The sequence below is a fragment of the Oncorhynchus gorbuscha genome, unplaced genomic scaffold (assembly GCF_021184085.1).
Source record: "Oncorhynchus gorbuscha isolate QuinsamMale2020 ecotype Even-year unplaced genomic scaffold, OgorEven_v1.0 Un_scaffold_2393, whole genome shotgun sequence".
Lineage (NCBI taxonomy): Eukaryota > Metazoa > Chordata > Actinopteri > Salmoniformes > Salmonidae > Oncorhynchus > Oncorhynchus gorbuscha.
The window spans coordinates 35,001-60,000 of NW_025746918.1; the positions used below are offsets into that span (position 1 = coordinate 35,001).

The window sequence follows — 25,000 nt, forward strand, 5'->3', positions numbered from 1 at the left end:
TGTATCGGCCTCACAGCCTTCCTCAGAGCTTTACGTATCGGCCTCACGGCCTTCCTCAGAGCTTTACGTATCGGCCTCATGGCCTTCCTCAGAGCTTTATGTATCGGCCTCACGGCCTTCATCAGAGCTTTATGTATCGGCCTCACGGCCTTCATCAGAGCTTTATGTATCGGCCTCATGGCCTTCCTCAGAGCTTTATGTATCGGCATCATGGTCTTCATCAGAGCTTTATGTATCGGCCTCATGGCCTTCCTCAGAGCTTTATGTATCGGCCTCATGGTCTTCATCAGAGCTTTATGTATCGGCCTCATGGCCTTCCTCAGAGCTTTATGTATCGGCCTCATGGTCTTCATCAGAACTTTACGTATCGGCCTCACTGCCTTCCTCAGAGCTTTACGTATCGGCCTCACTGCCTTCCTCAGAGCTTTTGTGAGTAAAAAAAAAGAGCACCCTTGTGAAGACCTGGCCCCTCCCACATCCGTTCCACACATCGAAGGGGGTTGGAGGCCAAGGAAAAACAAATAAAGTCTGACAGCTCTTCTCCCGTTACTCCCCATATGCAAAAAAATATGTTGTCAATATATCGATACCACTTCAGGACTTTATTCAAAGATGTATTTTAGTTTTCATGATGAACAAACCGTTCTTCAAAAAGACCCACATAAAGGTTAGCGTAGCTCGGAGCGAATGTGGAGCCCATCGACGTTCCGTTCGCTAGGAGGTAGCATTCGTCATCAAACCTGACATAGTTATACATCAAAACATATTCAGCTCTAGAATAAAGTTTGTTAGGTGATATTCATCAGTATCTCTGTCTCTCAGATAGTGTGCTACTGCTGCCAGCCCCCCCCCCTCCCCACACAGGGAATGCTGGTATCTAGACTCTCGACATCTACTGTGATTAAAATACAGTCTTCTTTTAAACCCGTTATTGGTGAGATCTTGTCTATAAAGTCTATAGAGTCTTGTACATATGATGGCAATGCTTACACATGAGATTTAATAAAAGAGTCGACAACGGCTCTAGCATTGAGCCAAACACTGGTCTGCCTGGATAGTTGCCTTGTTGTGTTTTAGGTTTTGTGTAATTTCGGTAAAATGTACAGGCATGGACGTATGGCAGATTTTCAGCAAAGATATTCATATTCAGGTTTTGAGAAGGTTGTTTAAGGGCTCCAGATGAGAGCATATTTCCCTTTTGAACACCTGTGTGGGATCAACACTCAGGTCTGGATGACAGGTCTGGATGACAGGTCTGGATGACAGGTCTGGATGAATGGTCTGGATGACAGGTCTGGATGACAGGTCTGGATGATAGGTCTGGATGACAGGTCTGGATGACAGGTCTGGATGACAGGTCTGGATGATAGGTCTGGATGACAGGTCTGGATGACAGGTCTGGATGACAGGTCTGGATGACAGGTCTGGATGACAGGTCTGGATGAATGGTCTGGATGACAGGTCTGGATGACAGATCAGGATGACAGGTCTGGGTGACAGGTCTGGATGACTGGTCTGGGTGACAGGTCTGGATGACAGGTCTGGATGAATGATCTGGATGAATGATCTGGATGACTGGTCTGGATGACAGGTCTGGATGATAGGTCTGGATGACAGGTCTGGATGACTGGTCTGGATGTAAGTCGCTCTGGATAAGAGCGTCTGCTAAATGACTTAAATGTAAATGTAAATGTCTGGATGACAGGTCTGGATGACAGGTTTGGATGACAGGTCTGGATGACTGGTCTGGATGACTGGTCTGGATGACAGGTCTGGATGATAGGTCTGGATGACAGGTCTGGATGACTGGTCTGGATGACAGGTCTGGATGACAGGTCTGGATGACAGGTCTGGATGACAGGTCTGGATGAATGGTCTGGATGACAAGTCTGGATGACAGGTCTGGATGACAGGTCTGGATGACAGGTCTGGATGACAGGTCTGGATGACAGGTCTGGATGACAGGTCTGGATGATAGGTCTGGATGACAGGTCTGGATGATAGGTCTGGATGACTGGTCTGGATGACTGGTCTGGATGACAGGTCTGGATGACAGGTCTGGATGACAGGTCTGGATGAATGGTCTGGATGACAGGTCTGGGTGACAGATCAGGATGACAGGTCTGGGTGACTGGTCTGGGTGACAGGTCTGGATGACTGGTCTGGGTGACAGGTCTGGGTGACAGGTCTGGATGAATGATCTGGATGAATGATCTGGATGACTGGTCTGGATGACAGGTCTGGATGATAGGTCTGGATGACAGGTCTGGATGACAGGTCTGGATGACAGGTCTGGATGAATGGTCTGGATGACAGGTCTGGATGACAGATCAGGATGCCAGGTCTGGATGACGGATCAGGATGACAGGTCTGGATGACAGGTCTGGATGACTGGTCTGGATGACAGGTCTGGATGACAGGTCTGGATGATAGGTCTGGATGACTGGTCTGGATGACAGATCTGGATGACTGGTCTGGATGACTGGTCTGGATGACTGGTCTGGATGACAGGTCTGGATGAATGGTCTGGATAACTGGTCTGGATGACAGGTCTGGATGAATGGTCTGGATGAATGGTCTGGATGAATGGTCTGGATGACAGTTGTACTCATTTCTGTTGTATTAAAAGTTGTGTTTGACCTGATAGGCAATATTCCCCGTCCCGTAAGGCCCTGGTCAGAAGTAATGCAGTAGTAATGGTAGTAGTAATTAGTTAGTAGTAAGTAGTAATTTATATGTAATTGTGTGTCATTTGGGGGACACAGTGATTATTGGGAGTTTTACGGAAATGAACTGTGTTCTCTTTCTTCTTCGTCACTGGAGTCTCTCGTCTTCCTCACAGCAACTCCTCCGTGAGATGCAGCAGATGGCTAGCCGGCCGTTCGCCACCATCAACGTTGCCTTGGAAACGGACGAGGAGCCACCCGACCTGATTGGTGGAAACATCAAGGTGAGTGTGACATCAGACTGTGACATTAATTGTCCTGTCAGCCAATCCCCTTCCCCCTAGCCACTCACCTTTACATGTTAGTCATTCAGCAGACTCTCTTATCCAGAGAAACTCCCATTTAGTGAGTCATTCAGCAGACGCTCTTATCCAGAGAGACTCCCATTTAGTGAGTCATTCAGCAGACGCTCTTATCCAGAGAGACTCCCATTTAGTGAGTCATTCAGCAGACGCTCTTATCCAGAGAGACTCCCATTTAGTGAGTCATTCAGCAGACGCTCTTATCCAGAGAGACTCCCATTTAGTGAGTCATTCAGCAGACGCTCTTATCCAGAGAGACTCCCATTTAGTGAGTCATTCAGCAGACGCTCTTATCCAGAGAGACTCCCATTTATTGAGTCATTCAGCAGACGCTCTTATCCAGAGAGACTCCCATTTAGTGAGTCATTCAGCAGACGCTCTTATCCAGAGAGACTCCCATTTAGTGAGTCATTCAGCAGACGCTCTTATCCAGAGAGACTCCCATTTAGTGAGTCATTCAGCAGACGCTCTTATCCAGAGAGACTCCCATTTAGTGAGTCATTCAGCAGACGCTCTTATCCAGAGAGACTCCCATTTAGTGAGTCATTCAGAAGACGCTCTTATCCAGAGAGACTCCCATTTAGCGAGTCATTCAGCAGACTCTCTTATCCAGAGTGACTCCCATTTAGTGAGTCATTCAGCAGACGCTCTTATCCAGAGAGACTCCCATTTAGTGAGTCATTCAGAAGACGCTCTTATCCAGAGAGACTCCCATTTAGCGAGTCTTTCAGCAGACTCTCTTATCCAGAGAGACTCCCATTTAGTGAGTCATTCAGCAGACGCTCTTATCCAGAGAGACTCCCATTTAGTGAGTCATTCACCTGAAGATAGCTAGGTTGGACAACCACATATCTCAGTCATGGGAACTACCTGTTTCCTTAATAAAGAGGAGATTGTAGGAAAACACAAGTGCAAATAAGGCTGAGATGTCTTTAAGATACTGTGTGAAGAGGAAGGGTTTCAGATGTCTTTAAGATACTGAAGAGGAAGGGTTTCAGATGTCTTTAAGATACTGAAGAGGAAGGGTGTGTGTGTGTGTGTGTGTGTGTGTGTGTGTGTGTGTGTGTGTGTGTGTGTGTGTGTGTGTGTGTGTGTGTGTGTGTGTGTGTGTGTGTGTGTGTGTGTGTGTGTGTGTGTGTGTGTGTGTGTGTGTGTGTGTGTGTGTGTGTGTGTGTGGGATGGAGGTGGTGAGCTGGACCATCAGATATTTTCCTACCTCCTCTCCATTCAGAGAAGGCAGGCAGCAGTACACTATGCTGTTTGTTCTGTCCTTGTGTTGTGGTTGTGCCGTTTTCTCAGGAGACTACGGTAGAGTATCGGCACCTGTGATTGGCCTCAGGCCTCGCACACGGGAAACATCAGTAAAGTAGTTTATAGCTGCACAACACTGAATGTGGGGGGGAGAGGAAAGAAGAGGAGAGAAGAGTAGACAGGTCTGACAGATCTGGATGACAGGTCTGGATGATAGGTCTGGATGATAGGTCTGGATGACAGGTCTGGATGACAGGTCTGGATGATAGGTCTGGATGACAGGTCTGGATGACAGGTCTGGATGATAGGTCTGGATGATAGGTCTGGATGATAGGTCTGGATGACAGGTCTGGATGATAGCTCTGGATGACTGGTCTGGATGACAGGTCTGGATGATAGGTCTGGATGACAGGTCTGGATGACAGGTCTGGATGATAGCTCTGGATGACTGGTCTGGATGACAGGTCTGACAGATCTAGATGACAGGTCTGGATGACAGGTCTGGATGACAGGTCTGGATGATAGGTCTGGATGACAGGTCTGGATGACAGGTCTGGATGACAGGTCTGGATGATAGGTCTGGATGACAGGTCTGGATGATAGCTCTGGATGACTGGTCTGGATGACAGGTCTGACAGATCTAGATGACAGGTCTGGATGACAGGTCTGGATGACAGGTCTGGATGACAGGTCTGACAGGTCTGGATGACAGGTCTGGATGACAGGTCTGAATGACAGGTCTGGATGACAGCTCTGAATGACAGGTCTGGATGACAGATCTGACAGGTCTGGATGACAGGTCTGGATGACAGGTCTGAATGACAGGTCTGGATGACAGATCTGAATGACAGGTCTGGATGACAGGTCTGGATGATAGCTCTGAATGACAGGTCTGAATTACAGGTGTGGATGATAGCTCTGAATGACAGGTCTGGATGATAGCTCTGAATGACAGGTCTGGATGACAGGTCTGGATGACAGGTCTGAATGACAGGTCTGAATTACAGGTCTGAATTACAGGTCTGGATGATAGCTCTGAATGACAGGTCTGAATTACAGGTCTGGATGACAGCTCTGAATGACAGGTCTGGATGACAGGTCTGGATGACAGGTCTGACAGGTCTGGATAACAGGTCTGGATGACAGATCTGACAGGTCTGGATGACAGATCTGGATGTGAGACAGGTCTGGATGTGTGACAGGTCTGGATGAGAGGTAGAGAAGAGGGAAAGGAGGGGAGGAGGAGAGGAGAGGAGGGGTAGAGGGGAAACTGAGAGAATGAGAGGAGAGGTAGAGGAGAGGGAGGGAGGAGAGGAGAGGGAAAGGGAGGAAATTAGATATATTCACCCAGCTAGAGTCCCTGAGGGAGAGGAGAGATGGAGGAGAGGAGAGAGAGATCGTGGAGCATGTTGATGATGAGATTCATTATTTATTTCTGGATGTTAGTGACGGATGGATGGAGGGATGGGTATAGCATCAGGGTGACCGAAAGGATTACAAAATAGGAGTGTGTGATGCAGAAGGAAAAGGCCTAGGTTGGTTAACTAGATCATGGCCTGGTTATGGGACAGAAAACCCTGAAACCCCGCCTGGACACACTGATGGGGAGGGAGGGGAGGCTGAGGGTGGAGAGAGAGGGGAGGCTGGGGGTGGAGAGAGAGGGGAGGCTGGGGGCGGAGAGAGAGGGGAGGCAGGGGTGGAGAGAGAGAAGGCGGGGGTGGAGAGAGAGGGGAGACACGGGGTGTAGAGAGAGGGGAGGCAGGGGGTAGAGAGAGAGAGAAGGCAGGGGGTGGAGAGAGAGGGGAGGCAGGGGTGGAGAGAGAGGATGAAGGGGGTGGAGAGAGAGGAGAGGCAGGGGGTGGAGAGAGGGGGAGGCAGGGGGTGGAGAGAGAGGGGAGGGTGGGGGTGGGGAGAGAGAAGGCAGGGGGTGGGGAGAGAGGAGGAGGAGGGGGTGGGGAGAGAGGAGGCAGGGGTGGGGAGAGAGAGGAGGTAGGGGTGGGGAGTGAGGGGAGGCAGGGGGTGGAGAGAGAGGAGGCAGGGGATGGAGAGAGAGGGGAGGGTGGGGAGACAGAGAAGGCAGGGGTGGAGAGAGAGGGGAGGGTGGAGAGAGAGGAGAGGCTGGGGGTGGAGAGAGAGGAGAGGCAGGGGGTGGAGAGAGAGGAGAGGCAGGGGATGGAGAGAGAGAGGGGAGGGTGGGGAGACAGAGAAGGCAGGGGGTGGAGAGAGAGGGGAGGGTGGAGAGAGAGGGGAGGCTGGGGGTGGAGAGAGAGGGGAGGGTGGGGAGAGAGAAGGCAGGGGTGGGGAGAGAGGAGGAGGAGGGGGTGGGGAGAGAGAGGGGGCAGGCGGTGGGGAGAGAGGAGAAGGTGGTGGAGAGAGAGGGGAGGCAGGGGGTCGGGAGAGAGGGGAGGCAGGGGGTGGAGAGAGAGGGGAGGGTGGGGAGAGAGAAGGCAGGGGCTGGAGAGAGAGGGGAGGCAGGGGGTCGGGAGAGAGAGGAGGCAGGGGTTGGAGAGAGAGGGGAGGGTGGGGAGAGAGAAGGCAGGGGCTGGAGAGAGAGGGGAGGCAGGGGGTGGAGAGAGAGAAGGCAGGGGTGGAGAGAGAGAAGGCAGGGGGTGGGGAGAGAGGAGGAGGCAGGGGTGGGGAGAGAGAGGAGGCAGGGGTGGGGAGAGAGAGGGAGGCAGGGGCTGGAGAGAGAGGGGAGGCAGGGGTGGGGAGAGAGGGGAGGCAGGGGCTGGAGAGAGAGGGGGAGGCAGGGGCTGGAGAGAGAGGGAGGCAGGGGCTGGAGAGAGAGGGGAGGCAGGGGGTTGGGAGAGAGGGGAGGCAGGGGGTGGGGAGAGAGAAGGCAGGGGGTTGGGAGAGAGGGGAGGCAGGGGTGGGGAGAGAGAAGGCAGGGGGTGGGGAGAGAGTAGGCAGGGGGTGGGGAGAGAGGGGAGGCAGGGGGTGGGGAGAGAGAAGGCAGGGGGTGGGGAGAGAGGAGGAGGAGGGGGTGGGGAGAGAGAGGGGGCAGGGGGTGGGGAGAGAGAGGGGGCAGGGGGTGGGGAGAGAGAGGAGGCAGGGGTGGGGAGAGAGAGGAGGCAGGAGGTGGGGAGAGAGAGCGGGCAGGGGTGGGGAGAGAGGGGAGGCAGGGGGTGGGGAGAGAGAGGAGGCAGGGGTGGGGAGAGAGAGCGGGCAGGGGGTGGGGAGAGAGAGCGGGCAGGGGGTGGGGAGAGAGAGGGAGGCAGGGGGTGGGGAGAGAGAGGAGGCAGGGGGTGGGGAGAGAGAGCGGGCAGGGGGTGGGAAGAGAGTGGAGACAGGGGTAGAGTCTGCAGGGCTTGGCCCTCCCACCTCTCCCGCTCAGCCCAGTCGAAGCTCTTCTCTTTCTAAGGAACAAAATGGTGGAACCAGCCTCCCCCTGAAGCCAGGACAGCAGAGTCCCTGCCCATCTTCTTCAAAGAGTATCTTAAATAATCCCCCCCCCTTGCCTTTCGTAAACTAACAATCACACAGCCCCCCCCTTGCCTTTCTTAAACTAACAATCACACAGCCCCTCCCCCCTCTCTATCTCTGACTTTGCTGATAACTACATTATTGAGAAAAAGTGTACTGACTATGACAGGTCCACCTAGCTATCTGAAGATGAATGTACTGACTATGACTGGTCCACCTAGCTATCTGAAGATGAATGTACTGACTATGACTGGTCCACCTAGCTATCTGAAGATGAATGTACTGACTATGACTGGTCCACCTAGCTATCTGAAGATGAATGTACTGACTATGACTGGTCCACCTAGCTATCTGAAGATGAATGTACTGACTATGACTGGTCCACCTAGCTATCTGGAGATGAATGTACTGACTATGACTGGTCCACCTAGCTATCTGAAGATGAATGTACTGACTATGACTGGTCCACCTAGCTATCTGAAGATGAATGTACTGACTATGACTGGTCCACCTAGCTATCTGGAGATGAATGTACTGACTATGACTGGTCCACCTAGCTATCTGGAGATGAATGTACTGACTATGACTGGTCCACCTAGCTATCTGAAGATGAATGTACTGACTATGACTGGTCCACCTAGCTATCTGGAGATGAATGTACTGACTATGACTGGTCCACCTAGCTATCTGAAGATGAATGTACTGACTATGACTGGTCCACCTAGCTATCTGAAGATGAATGTACTGACTATGACAGGTCCACCTAGCTATCTGGAGATGAATGTACTGACTATGACTGGTCCACCTAGCTATCTGAAGATGAATGTACTGACTATGACTGGTCCACCTAGCTATCTGAAGATGAATGTACTGACTATGACAGGTCCACCTAGCTATCTGGAGATGAATGTACTGACTATGACAATAATTAATCTAGTTCATCCTGGTCAAATCTCAATGTTTTATTTGCTCAAATGGATCCGTAAAGACATATTTTTCCATTTAGAAAGCAGTGAGTCACATCGATTACAGGGGACGGAAACGCAGATGATCTGGAATGTTTCACTACCATTTACACCAAAAAACTGGAAAGTCAGTAACATAGTAGACCTACTACCTCTTATCAATGTTTCAGTAGATCTACTACCTCTAATCAATGTTTCAGTAGACCCACTACCTCTAATCAATGTTTCAGTAGGCCCACTACCTCTTATCAATGTTTCAGTAGACCCACTACCTCTAATCAATGTTTCAGTAGACCCACTACCTCTTATCAATGTTTCAGTAGACCCACTACCTCTTATCAATGTTTCAGTAGACCCACTACCTCTAATCAATGTTTCAGTAGACCTACTAAATCAAATCAATGTTTCAGTAGACCCACTACCTCTAATCAATGTTTCAGTAGATCTACTACCTCTAATCAATGTTTCAGTAGACCTACTACCTCTAATCAATGTTTCAGTAGACCCACTACCTCTAATCAATGTTTCAGTAGACCCACTACCTCTAATCAATGTTTCAGTAGACCCACTACCTCTAATCAATGTTTCAGTAGACCCACTACCTCTAATCAATGTTTCAGTAGACCCACTACCTCTAATCAATGTTTCAGTAGACCCACTACCTCTAATCAATGTTTCAGTAGATCTACTACCTCTATTCAATGTTTCAGTAGATCTACTAAATCAAATCAATGTTTCAGTAGACCCACTACCTCTAATCAATGTTTCAGTAGACCCACTACCTCTAATCAATGTTTCAGTAGGACCACTACCTCTTATCAATGTTTCAGTAGACCCACTACCTCTAATCAATGTTTCAGTAGACCTACTACCTCTAATCAATGTTTCAGTAGACCCACTACCTCTAATCAATGTTTCAGTAGACCCACTACCTCTTATCAATGTTTCAGTAGACCCACTACCTCTAATCAATGTTTTAGTAGGACTACTCCCTCTTATCAATGTTTCAGTAGACATACTACCTCTAATCAATGTTTCAGTAGGACCACTACCTGTAATCAATGAGGTATATAGAACTAGCGGTATATAGAACTAGCGGTATATAAACTAGCGGTATATAGAACTAGCGGTTTATAGAACTAGCGGTTTATAGAACTAGCGGTATATAGAACTAGCGGTATATAAACTAGCGATATATAGAACTAGCGGTATATAGAACTAGCGGTATATAGAACTAGCGGTATATAGAACTAGCGGTATATAGAACTAGCGATATATAGAACTAGCGGTATATAGAACTAGCGGTATATAAACTAGCGGTATATAGAACTAGCGGTATATAGAACTAGCGGTATATAGAACGAGCGGTATATAGAACGAGCGGTATATAGAACTAGCGGTATATAGAACTAGCGGTATATAGAACTAGCGGTATATAAACTAGCGGTATATAGAACTAGCGGTATATAGAACTAGCGGTATATAAACTAGCGGTATATAGAACTAGCGGTATATAAACTAGCGGTATATAGAACTAGCGGTATATAAACTAGCGGTATATAAACTAGCGGTATATAGAACTAGCGGTATATAAACTAGCGGTATATAGAACTAGCGGTATATAAACTAGCGGTATATAGAACTAGCGGTATATAAACTAGCGATATATAGAACTAGCGGTATATAGAACTAGCGGTATATAAACTAGCGGTATATAGAACTAGCGGTATATAAACTAGCGGTATATAGAACGAGCGGTATATAGAACTAGCGGTTTATAGAACTAGCGGTATATAAACTAGCGATATATAGAACTAGCGGTATATAGAACTAGCGGTTTATAGAACTAGCGGTATATAGAACTAGCGGTATATAGAACTAGCGGTATATAGAACTAGCTGTATATAGAATTAGCGGTATATAGAACTAGCGGTATATAGAACTAGCGGTTTATAGAACTAGCGGTTTATAGAACTAGCGGTATATAGAACTAGCGGTATATAGAACTAGCGGTATATAAACTAGCGGTATATAGAACTAGTGGTATATAAACTAGCGGTATATAGAACTAGCGGTTTATAGAACTAGCGGTATATAGAACTAGCGGTATATAAACTAGCGGTATATAGAACGAGCGGTATATAGAACTAGCGGTTTATAGAACTAGCGGTATATAAACTAGCGATATATAGAACTAGCGGTATATAGAACTAGCGGTTTATAGAACTAGCGGTATATAAACTAGCGGTATATAGAACTAGCGGTATATAAACTAGCGGTATATAGAACTAGCGGTATATAAACTAGCGGTATATAGAACTAGCGGTATATAGAACTAGCGGTATATAGAACTAGCGGTATATAGAACTAGCGGTATATAGAACTAGCGGTATATAGAACTAGCGGTATTAGAACTAGCGGTATATAGAACTATCCTTATATAAAACTAGCGGTATATAGAACTAGCGGTATATAGAACTAGCGGTATATAGAACTAGCGGTATATAGAACTAGCGGTATATAGAACTATCCTTATATAGAACTAGCGGTATATAGAACTAGCGGTATATAGAACTAGCGGTATATAGAACTAGCGGTATATAAACTAGCGGTATATAGAACTAGCGGTATATAAACTAGCGGTATATAAACTAGCGGTATATAGAACTAGCGGTATATAGAACTAGCGGTATATAAACTAGCGGTATATAGAACTAGCGGTATATAGAACTAGCGGTATATAAACTAGCGGTATATAGAACTAGCGGTATATAAACTAGCGGTATATAAACTAGCGGTATATAAACTAGCGGTATATAAACTAGCGGTATATAGAACTAGCGGTATATAGAACTAGCGGTATATAAACTAGCGGTATATAGAACTAGCGGTATATAGAACTAGCGGTATATAGAACTAGCGGTATATAGAACTAGCGGTATATAGAACTAGCGGTATATAGAACTAGCGGTATATAGAACTAGCGGTATATAGAACTAGCGGTATATAGAACTAGCGGTATATAGAACTAGCGGTATATAAACTAGCGGTATATAGAACTAGCGGTATATAGAACTAGCGGTATATAGAACTAGCGGTATATAGAACTATCCTTATATAGAACTAGCGGTATATAGAACTAGCGGTATATAGAACTAGCGGTATATAGAACTAGCGGTATATAGAACTAGCGGTATATAGAACTAGCGGTATATAGAACTAGCGGTATATAAACTAGCGGTATATAGAACTAGCGGTATATAGAACTAGCGGTATATAGAACTAGCGGTATATAGAAGTAGCGGTATATAGAACTAGCGGTTTATAGAACTAGCGGTTTATAGAACTAGCGGTATATAGAACTAGCGGTATATAAACTAGCGATATATAGAACTAGTGGTATATTAACTAGTGGTATATAGAACGAGCGGTATATAGAACTAGCGGTTTATAGAACTAGCGGTATATAAACTAGCGGTATATAGAACTAGCGGTATATAAACTAGCGGTATATAGAACTAGCGGTATATAGAACTAGCGGTATATAGAACTAGCGGTATATAAACTAGCGGTATATAGAACTAGCGGTATATAAACTAGCGGTATATAGAACTAGCGGTATATAAACTAGCGGTATATAGAACTAGCGGTATATAAACTAGCGGTATATAGAACTAGCGGTATATAGAACTAGCGGTATATAGAACTAGCGGTATATAGAACTATCCTTATATAGAACTAGCTGTATATAGAACTAGCGGTATATAGAACTAGCGGTATATAGAACTAGCGGTATATAAACTAGCGGTATATAGAACTAGCGGTATATAAACTAGCGGTATATAGAACTAGCGGTATATAGAACTAGCGGTATATAAACTAGCGGTATATAAACTAGCGGTATATAAACTAGCTGTATATAGAACTAGCGGTATATAGAACTATCCTTATATAGAACTAGCGGTATATAGAACTAGCGGTATATAAACTAGCGGTATATAAACTAGCGGTATATAAACTAGCTGTATATAGAACTAGCGGTATATAGAACTATCCTTATATAGAACTAGCGGTATATAAACTAGCGGTATATAAACTAGCGATATATAAACTAGCGGTATATAAACTAGCGGTATATAAACTAGCTGTATATAAACTAGCGGTATATAGAACTAGCGGTATATAGAACTAGCGGTATATAGAACTAGCGGTATATAGAACTAGCGGTATATAGAACTAGCGGTATATAAACTAGCGGTATATAGAACTAGCGGTATATAGAACTAGCGGTATATAAACTAGCGGTATATAAACTAGCGGTATATAGAACTAGCGGTATATAGAACTAGCGGTATATAAACTAGCGGTATATAAACTAGCGGTATATAGAACTAGCGGTATATAGAACTAGCGGTATATAGAACTAGCGGTATATAAACTAGCGGTATATAGAACTAGCGGTATATAAACTAGCGGTATATAGAACTAGCGGTATATAAACTAGCGGTATATAGAACTAGCGGTATATAAACTAGCGGTATATAGAACTAGCGGTATATAGAACTAGCGGTATATAAACTAGCGGTATATAAACTAGCGGTATATAAACTAGCTGTATATAGAACTAGCGGTATATAGAACTATCCTTATATAGAACTAGCGGTATATAGAACTAGCGGTATATAAACTAGCGGTATATAAACTAGCGGTATATAAACTAGCTGTATATAGAACTAGCGGTATATAGAACTATCCTTATATAGAACTAGCGGTATATAAACTAGCGGTATATAAACTAGCGATATATAAACTAGCGGTATATAAACTAGCGGTATATAAACTAGCTGTATATAAACTAGCGGTATATAGAACTAGCGGTATATAGAACTAGCGGTATATAGAACTATCCTTATATAGAACTAGCTGTATATAAACTAGTGGTATATAAACTAGCTGTATATAAACTAGCTGTATATAAACTAGCGGTATATAAACTAGCGGTATATAGAACTAGCGGTATATAAACTAGCGGTATATAGAACTAGCGGTATATAAACTAGCGGTATATAAACTAGCTGTATATAAACTAGCGGTATATAGAACTAGCGGTATATAAACTAGCGGTATATAGAACTAGCGGTATATAAACTAGCGATTTATAAACTAGCGGTATATAGAACTAGCGGTATATAAACTAGCGATATATAGAACTAGCGGTATATAGAACTAGCGGTTTATAGAACTAGCGGTATATAAACTAGCGGTATATAGAACTAGCGGTATATAAACTAGCGGTATATAGAACTAGCGGTATATAGAACTAGCGGTATATAGAACTAGCGGTATATAAACTAGCGGTATATAGAACTAGCGGTATATAAACTAGCGGTATATAGAACTAGCGGTATATAAACTAGCGGTATATAGAACTAGCGGTATATAAACTAGCGGTATATAGAACTAGCGGTATATAGAACTAGCGGTATATAGAACTAGCGGTATATAGAACTAGCGGTATATAAACTAGCGGTATATAGAACTAGCGGTATATAGAACTAGCGGTATATAGAACTAGCGGTATATAGAACTAGCGGTATATAGAACTATCCTTATATAGAACTAGCGGTATATAGAACTAGCGGTATATAGAACTAGCCTTATATAGAACTAGCGGTATATAGAACTAGTGGTATATAAACTAGCGGTATATAGAACTAGCGGTATATAGAACTAGCGGTATATAGAACTAGCGGTATATAGAACTATCCTTATATAGAACTAGCGGTATATAGAACTAGCGGTATATAGAACTAGCGGTATATAGAACTAGCGGTATATAGAACTAGCGGTGTATAAACTAGCGGTATATAGAACTAGCGGTATATAAACTAGCGGTATATAAACTAGCGGTATATAGAACTAGCGGTATATAGAACTAGCGGTATATAAACTAGCGGTATATAAACTAGCGGTATATAGAACTAGCGGTATATAGAACTAGCGGTATATAGAACTAGCGGTATATAAACTAGCGGTATATAGAACTAGCGGTATATAAACTAGCGGTATATAGAACTAGCGGTATATAGAACTAGCGGTATATAAACTAGCGGTATATAGAACTAGCGGTATATAAACTAGCGGTATATAGAACTAGCGGTATATAGAACTAGCGGTATATAAACTAGCGGTATATAAACTAGCGGTATATAAACTAGCTGTATATAGAACTAGCGGTATATAGAACTATCCTTATATAGAACTAGCGGTATATAGAACTAGCGGTATATAAACTAGCGGTATATAAACTAGCGGTATATAAACTAGCTGTATATAGAACTAGCGGTATATAGAACTATCCTTATATAGAACTAGCGGTATATAAACTAGCGGTATATAAACTAGCGATATATAAACTAGCGGTATATAAACTAGCGGTATATAAACTAGCTGTATATAAACTAGCGGTATATAGAACTAGCGGTATATAGAACTAGCGGTATATAGAACTATCCTTATATAGAACTAGCTGTATATAAACTAGTGGTATATAAACTAGCTGTATATAAACTAGCTGTATATAAACTAGCGGTATATAAACTAGCGGTATATAGAACTAGCGGTATATAAACTAGCGGTATATAGAACTAGCGGTATATAAACTAGCGGTATATAAACTAGCTGTATATAAACTAGCGGTATATAGAACTAGCGGTATATAAACTAGCGGTATATAGAACTAGCGGTATATAAACTAGCGATATATAAACTAGCGGTATATAGAACTAGCGGTATATAAACTAGCGATATATAGAACTAGCGGTATATAGAACTAGCGGTTTATAGAACTAGCGGTATATAAACTAGCGGTATATAGAACTAGCGGTATATAGAACTAGCGGTATATAAACTAGCGGTATATAAACTAGCTGTATATAGAACTAGCGGTATATAGAACTATCCTTATATAGAACTAGCGGTATATAAACTAGCGGTATATAAACTAGCGATATATAAACTAGCGGTATATAAACTAGCGGTATATAAACTAGCTGTATATAAACTAGCGGTATATAGAACTAGCGGTATATAGAACTAGCGGTATATAGAACTATCCTTATATAGAACTAGCTGTATATAAACTAGTGGTATATAAACTAGCTGTATATAAACTAGCTGTATATAAACTAGCGGTATATAAACTAGCGGTATATAGAACTAGCGGTATATAAACTAGCGGTATATAGAACTAGCGGTATATAAACTAGCGGTATATAAACTAGCTGTATATAAACTAGCGGTATATAGAACTAGCGGTATATAAACTAGCGGTATATAGAACTAGCGGTATATAAACTAGCGATATATAAACTAGCGGTATATAGAACTAGCGGTATATAAACTAGCGATATATAGAACTAGCGGTATATAGAACTAGCGGTTTATAGAACTAGCGGTATATAAACTAGCGGTATATAGAACTAGCGGTATATAGAACTAGCGGTATATAAACTAGCGGTATATAAACTAGCTGTATATAGAACTAGCGGTATATAGAACTATCCTTATATAGAACTAGCGGTATATAAACTAGCGGTATATAAACTAGCGATATATAAACTAGCGGTATATAAACTAGCGGTATATAAACTAGCTGTATATAAACTAGCGGTATATAGAACTAGCGGTATATAGAACTAGCGGTATATAGAACTATCCTTATATAGAACTAGCTGTATATAAACTAGTGGTATATAAACTAGCTGTATATAAACTAGCTGTATATAAACTAGCGGTATATAAACTAGCGGTATATAGAACTAGCGGTATATAAACTAGCGGTATATAGAACTAGCGGTATATAAACTAGCGGTATATAAACTAGCTGTATATAAACTAGCGGTATATAGAACTAGCGGTATATAAACTAGCGGTATATAGAACTAGCGGTATATAAACTAGCGATATATAAACTAGCGGTATATAGAACTAGCGGTATATAAACTAGCGATATATAGAACTAGCGGTATATAGAACTAGCGGTTTATAGAACTAGCGGTATATAAACTAGCGGTATATAGAACTAGCGGTATATAGAACTAGCGGTATATAGAACTAGCGGTATATAGAACTAGCGGTATATAAACTAGCGGTATATAGAACTAGCGGTATATAAACTAGCGGTATATAGAACTAGCGGTATATAAACTAGCGGTATATAGAACTAGCGGTATATAAACTAGCGGTATATAGAACTAGCGGTATATAGAACTAGCGGTATATAGAACTAGCGGTATATAGAACTATCCTTATATAGAACTAGCTGTATATAGAACTAGCGGTATATAGAACTAGCGGTATATAGAACTAGCGGTATATAAACTAGCGGTATATAGAACTAGCGGTATATAGAACTAGCGGTATATAGAACTAGCGGTATATAGAACTAGCGGTATATAGAACTATCCTTATATAGAACTAGCGGTATATAGAACTAGCGGTATATAGAACTAGCGGTATATAGAACTATCCTTATATAGAACTAGCGGTATATAGAACTAGTGGTATATAAACTATCCTTATATAGAACTAGCGGTATATAGAACTAGCGGTATATAGAACTAGCTGTATATAGAACTAGCGGTATATAGAACTAGCGGTATATAGAACTAGCGGTATATAGAACTAGCGGTGTATAAACTAGCGGTATATAGAACTAGCGGTATATAAACTAGCGGTATATAAACTAGCGGTATATAGAACTAGCGGTATATAGAACTAGCGGTATATAAACTAGCGGTATATAGAACTAGCGGTATATAGAACTAGCGGTATATAAACTAGCGGTATATAGAACTAGCGGTATATAAACTAGCGGTATATAAACTAGTGGTATATAAACTAGCTTTATATAGAACTAGCGGTATATAGAACTAGCGGTATATAGAACTAGCGGTATATAGAACTAGCGGTATATAAACTAGCGGTATATAGAACTAGCGGTATATAGAACTAGCGGTATATAAACTAGCGGTATATAAACTAGCGGTATATAGAACTAGCGGTATATAGAACTAGCGGTATATAAACTAGCGATATATAAACTAGCGGTATATAAACTAGCGGTATATAGAACTAGCGGTATATAAACTAGCGGTATATAGAACTAGCGGTATATAGAACTAGCGGTATATAAACTAGCGGTATATAGAACTAGCGGTATATAGAACTAGCGGTATATAAACTAGCGGTATATAGACCTAGCGGTATATAGAACTAGCGGTATATAGAACTAGCGGTGTATAGAACTAGCGGTATATAGAACTAGCGGTTTATAGAACTAGCTGTATATAGAACTAGCGGTATATAAACTAGCGGTATATAAACTAGCGGTATATAGAACTAGCGGTATATAAACTAGCGGTATATAGAACTAGCGGTATATAAACTAGCGGTATATAGAACTAGCGGTATATAGAACTAGCGGTATATAGAACTAGCTGTATATAGAACTAGCGGTATATAGAATAATATATAATAATAATATATGCCATTTAGCAGACGCTTTTATCCAAAGCGACTTACAGTCATGTGTGCATACATTCTACGTATGGGTGGTCCATAAACTAGCGGTATATAAACTAGCGGTATATAGAACTAGCGGTATATAGAACTAGCGGTATATAAACTAGCGATATATAAACTAGCTGTATATAAACTAGCGGTATATAAACTAGCGGTATATAGAACTAGCGGTATATAAACTAGCTGTATATAAACTAGCGGTATATAAACTAGCGGTATATAGAACTAGCGGTATATAGAACTAGCGGTATATAGAACTAGCGGTATATAGAACTAGCGATATATAAACTAGCTGTATATAAACTAGCGGTATATAAACTAGCGATATATAGAACTAGCGGTATATAAACTAGCGGTATATAAACTAGCGGTATATAAACTAGCGGTGTATAGAACTAGCGGTATATAGAACTAGCGGTATATAGAACTAGCGGTATATAAACTAGCGGTATATAGAACTAGCGGTATATAGAACTAGCGGTATATAGACCTAGCGGTTTATAGAACTAGCGGTATATAGAACTAGCGGTATATAGAACTAGCGGTATATAGAACTAGCGGTATATAGAACTAGCGGTATATAAACTAGCGGTATATAGAACTAGCGGTATATAGAACTAGCGGTATATAGAACTAGCGGTATATAGAACTATCCTTATATAGAACTAGCGGTATATAGAACTAGCGGTATATAGAACTAGCGGTATATAGAACTAGCGGTATATAAACTAGCGGTATATAGAACTAGCGGTATATAGAACTAGCGGTATATAGAACTAGCGGTATATAGAACTAGCAGTATATAGAACTATCCTTATATAGAACTAGCGGTATATAGAACTAGCGGTATATAGAACTAGCGATATATAGAACTAGCTGTATATAGAACTAGCGGTATATAGAATAACATATAATAATAATATATGCCATTTAGCAGACGCTTTTATCCAAAGCGACTTACAGTCATGTGTGCATACATTCTACGTATGGGTGGTCCATAAACTAGCGGTATATAAACTAGCGGTATATAGAACTAGCGGTATATAGAACTAGCGGTATATAAACTAGCGATATATAAACTAGCGGTATATAGAACTAGCGGTATATAAACTAGCGGTATATAGAACTAGCGGTATATAGAACTAGCGGTATATAGAACTAGCGGTATATAGAACTAGCGGTATATAGAACTAGCGGTATATAAACTAGCGGTATATAGAACTAGCGGTATATAGAACTAGCGGTATATAGAACTAGCGGTATATAGAACTAGCGGTATATAGAACTAGCGGTATATAAACTAGCGGTATATAGAACTAGCGGTATATAAACTAGCGGTATATAGAACTAGCGGTATATAAACTAGCGGTATATAGAACTAGCGGTATATAAACTAGCGGTATATAGAACTAGCGGTATATAGAACTAGCGGTATATAGAACCAGCGGTATATAGAACTATCCTTATATAGAACTAGCTGTATATAGAACTAGCGGTATATAGAACTAGCGGTATATAGAACTAGCGGTATATAAACTAGCGGTATATAGAACTAGCGGTATATAGAACTAGCGGTATATAGAACTAGCGGTATATAGAACTAGCGGTATATAGAACTATCCTTATATAGAACTAGCGGTATATAGAACTAGCGGTATATAGAACTAGCGGTATATAGAACTATCCTTATATAGAACTAGCGGTATATAGAACTAGTGGTATATAAACTAGCGGTATATAGAACTAGCGGTATATAGAACTAGCGGTATATAGAACTAGCGGTATATAGAACTATCCTTATATAGAACTAGCGGTATATAGAACTAGCGGTATATAGAACTAGCGGTATATAGAACTAGCGGTATATAGAACTAGCGGTGTATAAACTAGCGGTATATAGAACTAGCGGTATATAAACTAGCGGTATATAAACTAGCGGTATATAGAACTAGCGGTATATAGAACTAGCGGTATATAAACTAGCGGTATATAGAACTAGCGGTATATAGAACTAGCGGTATATAAACTAGCGGTATATAGAACTAGCGGTATATAAACTAGCGGTATATAAACTAGTGGTATATAAACTAGCTTTATATAGAACTAGCGGTATATAGAACTAGCGGTATATAGAACTAGCGGTATATAGAACTAGCGGTATATAAACTAGCGGTATATAGAACTAGCGGTATATAGAACTAGCGGTATATAAACTAGCGGTATATAAACTAGCGGTATATAGAACTAGCGGTATATAGAACTAGCGGTATATAAACTAGCGATATATAAACTAGCGGTATATAAACTAGCGGTATATAGAACTAGCGGTATATAAACTAGCGGTATATAGAACTAGCGGTATATAGAACTAGCGGTATATAAACTAGCGGTATATAGAACTAGCGGTATATAGAACTAGCGGTATATAAACTAGCGGTATATAGACCTAGCGGTATATAGAACTAGCGGTATATAGAACTAGCGGTGTATAGAACTAGCGGTATATAGAACTAGCGGTTTATAGAACTAGCTGTATATAGAACTAGCGGTATATAAACTAGCGGTATATAAACTAGCGGTATATAGAACTAGCGGTATATAAACTAGCGGTATATAGAACTAGCGGTATATAAACTAGCGGTATATAGAACTAGCGGTATATAGAACTAGCGGTATATAGAACTAGCTGTATATAGAACTAGCGGTATATAGAATAATATATAATAATAATATATGCCATTTAGCAGACGCTTTTATCCAAAGCGACTTACAGTCATGTGTGCATACATTCTACGTATGGGTGGTCCATAAACTAGCGGTATATAAACTAGCGGTATATAGAACTAGCGGTATATAGAACTAGCGGTATATAAACTAGCGATATATAAACTAGCTGTATATAAACTAGCGGTATATAAACTAGCGGTATATAGAACTAGCGGTATATAAACTAGCTGTATATAAACTAGCGGTATATAAACTAGCGGTATATAGAACTAGCGGTATATAGAACTAGCGGTATATAGAACTAGCGGTATATAGAACTAGCGGTATATAAACTAGCGATATATAAACTAGCTGTATATAAACTAGCGGTATATAAACTAGCGATATATAGAACTAGCGGTATATAAACTAGCGGTATATAAACTAGCGGTATATAAACTAGCGGTGTATAGAACTAGCGGTATATAGAACTAGCGGTATATAGAACTAGCGGTATATAAACTAGCGGTATATAGAACTAGCGGTATATAGAACTAGCGGTATATAGACCTAGCGGTTTATAGAACTAGCGGTATATAGAACTAGCGGTATATAGAACTAGCGGTATATAGAACTAGCGGTATATAGAACTAGCGGTATATAGAACTAGCGGTATATAAACTAGCGGTATATAGAACTAGCGGTATATAGAACTAGCGGTATATAGAACTAGCGGTATATAGAACTATCCTTATATAGAACTAGCGGTATATAGAACTAGCGGTATATAGAACTAGCGGTATATAGAACTAGCGGTATATAAACTAGCGGTATATAGAACTAGCGGTATATAGAACTAGCGGTATATAGAACTAGCGGTATATAGAACTAGCAGTATATAGAACTATCCTTATATAGAACTAGCGGTATATAGAACTAGCGGTATATAGAACTAGCGATATATAGAACTAGCTGTATATAGAACTAGCGGTATATAGAATAACATATAATAATAATATATGCCATTTAGCAGACGCTTTTATCCAAAGCGACTTACAGTCATGTGTGCATACATTCTACGTATGGGTGGTCCATAAACTAGCGGTATATAAACTAGCGGTATATAGAACTAGCGGTATATAGAACTAGCGGTATATAAACTAGCGATATATAAACTAGCTGTATATAAACTAGCGGTATATAAACTAGCGATATATAAACTAGCTGTATATAAACTAGCGGTATATAGAACTAGCGGTATATAAACTAGCGGTATATAGAACTAGCGGTATATAGAACTAGCGGTATATAGAACTAGCGGTATATAGAACTAGCGGTATATAGAACTAGCGGTATATAAACTAGCGGTATATAGAACTAGCGGTATATAGAACTAGCGGTATATAGAACTAGCGGTATATAGACCTAGCGGTTTATAGAACTAGCGGTATATAGAACTAGCGGTATATAGAACTAGCGGTATATAGAACTAGCGGTATATAGAACTAGCGGTATATAGAACTAGCGGTATATAGAACTAGCGGTATATAAACTAGCGGTATATAGAAGTAGCGGTATATAAACTAGCGGTATATAGAACTAGCGGTATATAGAACTAGCGGTATATAGAACTAGCGGTATATAGAACTAGCGGTATATAAACTAGCGGTATATAGAACTAGCGGTATATAAACTAGCGGTATATAGAACTAGCGGTATATAAACTAGCGGTATATAAACTAGCGGTTTATAGAACTAGCGGTATATAGAACTAGCGGTATATAGAACTAGCGGTATATAGAACTAGCGGTATATAGAACTAGCGGTATATAGAACTATTGGTATATAGAACTAGCGGTGTATAGAACTAGCGGTGTATAGAACTAGCGGTGTATATAAACTAGCGGTATATAAACTAGCGGTATATAGAACTAGCGGTATATAGAACTAGCGGTATATAGAACTAGCGGTATATAAACTAGCGGTATATAAACTAGCGGTATATAGAACTAGCGGTATATAGAACTAGCTGTATATAGAACTAGCGGTATATAAACTAGCGGTATATAAACTAGCGGTATATAGAACTAGCGGTATATAGAACTAGCGGTATATAAACTAGCGGTATATAGAACTAGCGGTATATAAACTAGCGGTATATAAACTAGCGGTATATAAACTAGCGGTATATAGAACTAGCTGTATATAGAACTAGCGGTATATAGAACTAGCGGTATATAGAACTAGCGGTATATAGAACTAGCGGTATATAGAACTAGTGGTATATACTAAAACAGCGTATATATATATATTAACAAGCAGTATATACTAAAAGCAGTGTGTATATATATATATATTAACTAAAAGCAGTATATACTAAAAGCAGTGTGTATATATATATATATTATCAAGCAGTATATACTAAAAGCAGTGTGTATATATATATTAACTAGCAGTATATACTAAAAGCAGTGTGTATATATATATTAACAAGCAGTATATACTAAAATATATATATTCATCCACCTCTGGCCTGCTCGCCTCCCTACCACTGAGGAAGTACAGTTCCCGCTCAGCTCAGTCAAAACTGTTCGCTGCTCTGGCTCCCCAATGGTGGAACAAACTCCCTCACGACGCCAGGACAGCGGAGTCAATCACCACCTTCCGGAGACACCTGAAACCCCACCTCTTTAAGGAATACCTAGGATAGGATAAAATAATCCTTCTCACCCCCCCCCCCCTTAAAATATTTAGATGCACTATTGTAAAGTGGTTGTTCCACTGGATGTCATAAGGTGAATGCACCAATTTGTAAGTCGCTCTGGATAAGAGCGTCTGCTAAATGACTTAAATGTAATGTAAATGTAAAAGCAGTGTGTATATATATATTAACAAGCAGTATATACTAAAAGCAGTGTGTATATATATATATTAACTAGCAGTATATACTAAAAGCAGTGTGTATATATATATTAACAAGCAGTACATACTACTAGTATTTCAACTAGCTGTAGGAATGGAAGATGGAATGTTCCAGGTTTCTCCTGACAACCTAAAGGAAAGTTTGTCTGGATGAAAGGACAGCTTCAGAGAAGGAAGAGGAAAGGGAGGGAAGAGAGAGGGAGGAGAGAGAGAGGGAGGGAAGAGAGAGAGAGGGAGGAGAGAGAGAGGGAGGGAAGAGAGAGAGAGGGAGGAGAGAGAGAGGGAGGGAAGAGAGAGAGAGGGAGGAGAGAGAGAGGGAGGGATGAGAGAGGGAGGAGAGAGAGAGGGAGGGAAGAGATAGAGAGGGAGATGAAGAGAGAGAGGGAGATGAAGAGAAGAGAGAGGAGAGGTGGAGGGAAGAGAGAGGAGAGGAGAGGTGGAGGGAAGAGAGAGGAGAGATGGAGGGAGGGAAGAGAGAGGAGAGATGGAGGGAAGAGAGAGGAGAGATGGAGGGAAGAGAAGAGAGAGGATAGATGTAGGGAGGGAAGAGAGAGGAGAGATGTAGGGAAAAGAGAGGTGAAGAGAGAGGAGAGGAGAGGTGGAGGGAAGAGAGAGAGGGAGGAGAGAGAGAGGGAGGGATGAGAGAGGGAGGAGAGAGAGAGGGAGGGAAGAGATAGAGAGGGAGATGAAGAGAGAGAGAGGGAGATGAAGAGAGAGAGAGGGAGATGAAGAGAAGAGAGAGGGAGATGAAGAGAAGAGAGAGGAGAGGAGAGGTGGAGGGAAGAGAGAGGAGAGATGGAGGGAAGAGAGAGGAGAGATGGAGGGAGGGAAGAGAGAGGAGAGATGGAGGGAGGGAAGAGAGAGGAGAGATGGAGGGAAAAGAGAGGTGAAGAGAGAGGAGAGATGGAGGGAAGAGAGAGGAGAGATGGAGGGAAGAGAAGAGAGAGGATAAATGTGTAAAATGGGTCAGAATATGAATATGATTAGTCTTTCTCTGTGTGTTCTCACTCGGAAAGAGGTGTGTGTGTTCTCCGTGTCACTTCCTCCCTAGTTAGGTGTGTGTGTTCTCTCTGTTTGAGAGAGAGAGAGAGAGAGAGAGAGAGAGGGAGAGGGAGAGGGA

At 41.6% G+C, this 25,000-nt stretch overlaps 1 protein-coding gene across 1 annotated transcript in view; it reads left to right on the top strand.

The window, feature by feature from the left end:
- LOC124025730 (attractin-like) overlaps positions 1 to 25,000 on the top strand; it is a 56,575-nt gene that overhangs the window by 17,123 nt on the left and 14,452 nt on the right. Inside the window, exon 2 of the mRNA XM_046339067.1 lies at positions 2,843 to 2,950. Coding sequence (XP_046195023.1) covers positions 2,858 to 2,950 — 93 coding nt within the window. The 5' untranslated portion in view covers positions 2,843 to 2,857. The remainder of the gene's footprint in view (positions 1 to 2,842; positions 2,951 to 25,000) is intronic.